This window comes from Dendroctonus ponderosae, unplaced genomic scaffold (genome assembly GCF_020466585.1).
Source record: "Dendroctonus ponderosae isolate FM_Combo_2020 unplaced genomic scaffold, Dpon_F_20191213v2 Dpon_F_20191213_5, whole genome shotgun sequence".
NCBI classification, from domain to species: Eukaryota; Metazoa; Arthropoda; class Insecta; order Coleoptera; family Curculionidae; genus Dendroctonus; species Dendroctonus ponderosae.
In genome coordinates this window covers 12,039,037-12,042,294 of record NW_026018715.1, presented here as the reverse complement: position 1 = coordinate 12,042,294, position 3,258 = coordinate 12,039,037, and the positions used below count along the sequence as shown (strand labels likewise).

The 3,258-nt window shown below is 44.1% G+C and overlaps 1 protein-coding gene across 5 annotated transcripts in view; it reads right to left on the bottom strand.

The window, feature by feature from the left end:
- Positions 1 to 3,258, bottom strand: part of LOC125504487 (ecdysone receptor-like) — a 78,748-nt gene that overhangs the window by 31,383 nt on the left and 44,107 nt on the right. For all 5 annotated transcript variants that reach the window (XM_048666557.1, XM_048666560.1, XM_048666562.1 and 2 more), the window contains 2 exons: positions 1,086 to 1,357; positions 715 to 1,018 (listed from right to left, as the gene is read on the bottom strand). In XM_048666557.1, the coding sequence (XP_048522514.1) occupies positions 715 to 1,018; positions 1,086 to 1,253 (472 nt within the window). In that variant the 5' untranslated portion in view covers positions 1,254 to 1,357. The remainder of the gene's footprint in view (positions 1 to 714; positions 1,019 to 1,085; positions 1,358 to 3,258) is intronic.

Below are 3,258 nucleotides of genomic sequence, written 5' to 3'. Positions count from 1 at the left end.
GAACAAATTGCACTAAGACTAATAACACGAATAAGACACCCCCAAAACCCCCTGCACAACCCTTCCAACCAACTACTATACGAACGCACAAACATGACAAAAATTTCGGAAAGACTAATAAACTTACAGACAAAATGGACAAACAACCCCCACAACTGGACCATACTGAATCCCCTTTGCCTCACAAGACCGACAAAACACTCCCGTTTTCGTTCCCCAACAGATACTTTACTAGAACACCTACAAACGCAACTGAACTAAGGACTAAGATCTTTTTGTTTTGTAAGCCAAGAATTTTTATTTTTTTTGTATAACTGACTAATTTATACTAGTGTTAGGAATAGGAATTAATTTTAGAATAAGCTAGGCTAAGACACATATGTACTAAACAAGGGCAGAAAGACCGATTGGGTCGATAGCGTTTTTCTGTAGGAAATAAAGATTATTTATATATTTATATATGGCTAATAGTTGACAATATTGACCCAATATAAAAATGCTCTGCCAATATTGTATAAATATATACCCGATATATGAGGCTGCATGGGTGCATTGAGAGGACAGCGGTGGGAGGTGCTTAGAAGGAGAACTTTCCAGAGTAGCAGCAGATAAAGTAAGACGGCACTCAAAGAACAAGAATATGAAAAGTCGTCAAGTACCATACTGGCTGCTGATCGGATGCCTGCACATCCGAACAAAAATAGTCGCACTTACCTATTTTTCCATTCGGACTATACGGATCGTAGCTTCCACTGGACAGAGGTGAGGAGTATCCGTTGCTGATGACGGTGAACGCGTGGGAAGGAGGGCCGGGTGAGGGAGTGAGTGAGGGGGCGCCGCCACTGGGACTTGGGGAACTCAACCAGTCGTTGTCGGGCGCCACTGGACGTCGCGCCTTTGAAGATGCTGGCGATCCGGAATTGGCGCCCAAGCCACTGAATGGGCCGTTGTTCAAACCGTTGGCCTGTTGCTGAGTCAGTACTGAGCCGGTTGAAGCTGCCACCGACACCAGACCGTTCTGCAACAGAAACGCACGAGACCAGCATGAGTTGGGACTAGAAGGGGTCGAAAGGTGCTGCACTTACGGGTTGGATGACAACAGAGTTGGCAGAACCAGCAACCAACGGTTCGGTTTTGATGAGGAGAACGTTCTCCTCGCTCACAACCTGCGCCGTACCGTCGGGACGGTAAACCAAGTCGTGTTTCACGTCCATGGGCCTGGAAGCGGCAACAACGCGGTGCACGGCGGTCATGGGCGGATCTCGGCACGGTTACCTGGGGGACCGCACGGCCGGCGGCCGCATGTCTTTCGTGATACTGGCAGGACGTTTGAAGCTGGCGGAGGCGTAGCTGAGATCTGAAACCAACAGGAAAACACCATCAAACCATGACCGGTACATCCGAATTGATTTGAAAATAAGCCGGCAGACATGCAATAACAAAACGGGTTCATCAAAGCGTCCACTCGCGAGTGGCTCCATTAATCCAGAGCGTCGATTCCAGCTTCAATCCGAAATACGCATACATACATATAGAGTGCAATACTCTCCCCCGGTCCGTCTAGCGGCACCTTTGTGCGCGGGGTTGTCTAGACGGATCGTGTGGGGGATGGGAGAGCGGCCGCCCCCCAGTCGATAATACCGCCACCACTGCGGACTGTGCCGAGCCAAGGACGAAGGTCGATGGATCCCGCTTTTGCTGCAAAAGTGAAATCCACGACGCACAAAAAATGGTTCGAAATCCATCGGCTCTGCCCGTCCGGGGGTCTTGATTTTGTTTCTTCCACATGCAAATCCGCAATTTTCTTTACTGGTTTTTCTGTAGGGATAATGCTGGATTCAAGCATTGTCCTCCTCGTCTCTTTCCATGAAAAAGGAGGTGGAGGACTTGACGACTTTCAATTTTTGTCGTTCTTTCATTCATTGCTCCTTCTTCTGTTCCGTCCCTTGGCAATATTGGTTCAGCGCTGCTCACATGGCGATTCAGGAAAACTTATGATTTTTATATCCTAACGAATCGTAAAACTATGAATTTGGAGGGACCGGGACATCTTCAAGCATTTCTGCCTCCATTTTTAATTGGTTCCGTGGTTTTCCATCAGCAGATTTTTGCGTTGCAACATCTTCATTCGCAGATTTATTATGTTTTTGTTATTATTTTTTGTTTTGTTTTTGTTATTATGTTATTTCTTCACTTTTTATCTCAAAGAGTAAGTCAAAGAAAACAAATCCCGTGTCTCAGGTGCAGATAAAAAGTGAAAAAATACTCCAGATTTTCAAACGAAAAATGAATTAGCCATCACTAATGAATCTGCGAATGAAGATTCAGAATTGGCCTCATTTCTTCACAGATGTTCTCTGTTGAAGAAAATCGATACAGCGATAGATATGTAGCTTCCCTTCAAACTGTCCGCAGATGTGAAGTTTTTCAAAAGTTTGAGCTCAAGAAAAAACTGGACAAAACCTTTAAAGGCTCTTATTTGCATGGTGGTAGTGCTTGTTTCTATCAAACTAAACTGAAGCCAGTTTGGCGTCAGCAATCGACTATTGCCGTTAGTTTCACTTGCGTTCATCCACACATACTGTATGTGTTGGATGGGCAAAGGCAAATTCCCAAGTGAAAGAAAACAAATCCCCTGTCGCAGGTGCAGATAAAAAGTGAAAAAATACTCCAGATTTTCAAACGAAAAGTGAATTAGACATCACTAATGAATCTGCGAATGAATATTCAGAATTGGCCCCATTTCTTCACAGGTGTTCTCTGTTGAAGAAAATCGATACAGTGATAGATATGTAGCTTCCCTTCAAACTGTCCCCAGATGTGAAGTTTTTCAAAAGTTAGAGCTCAAGAAAAAACTGGACAAAACCTTTAAAGGCTCTTATTTGCATGGTGGCAGTGCTTGTTTCTATCAAACTAAACTGAAGCCAGTTTGGCGTCAGCAATCGACTATTGCGGTTAGTTTCACTCGCGTTCATCCACACATACTGTATGTGATGGATGAAGGCAAATTCCCAAGTAAAAGAAAACAAATCCCCTGTCTGAGGTGCAGATAAAAAGTGAAAAAATACTCCAGATTTTCAAACGAAAAGTCACTTAGTCATCACTAATGAATCTGCGAATGAAGATTCAGAATTTGCCTCATTTCTTCACAGATGTTCTCTGTTGAAGAAAATCGATACAGCGATAGATATGTAGCTTCCCTTCAAACTGTCCCCAGATGTGAAGTTTTTCAAAAGTTTGAGCTCAAGAAAAAACTGG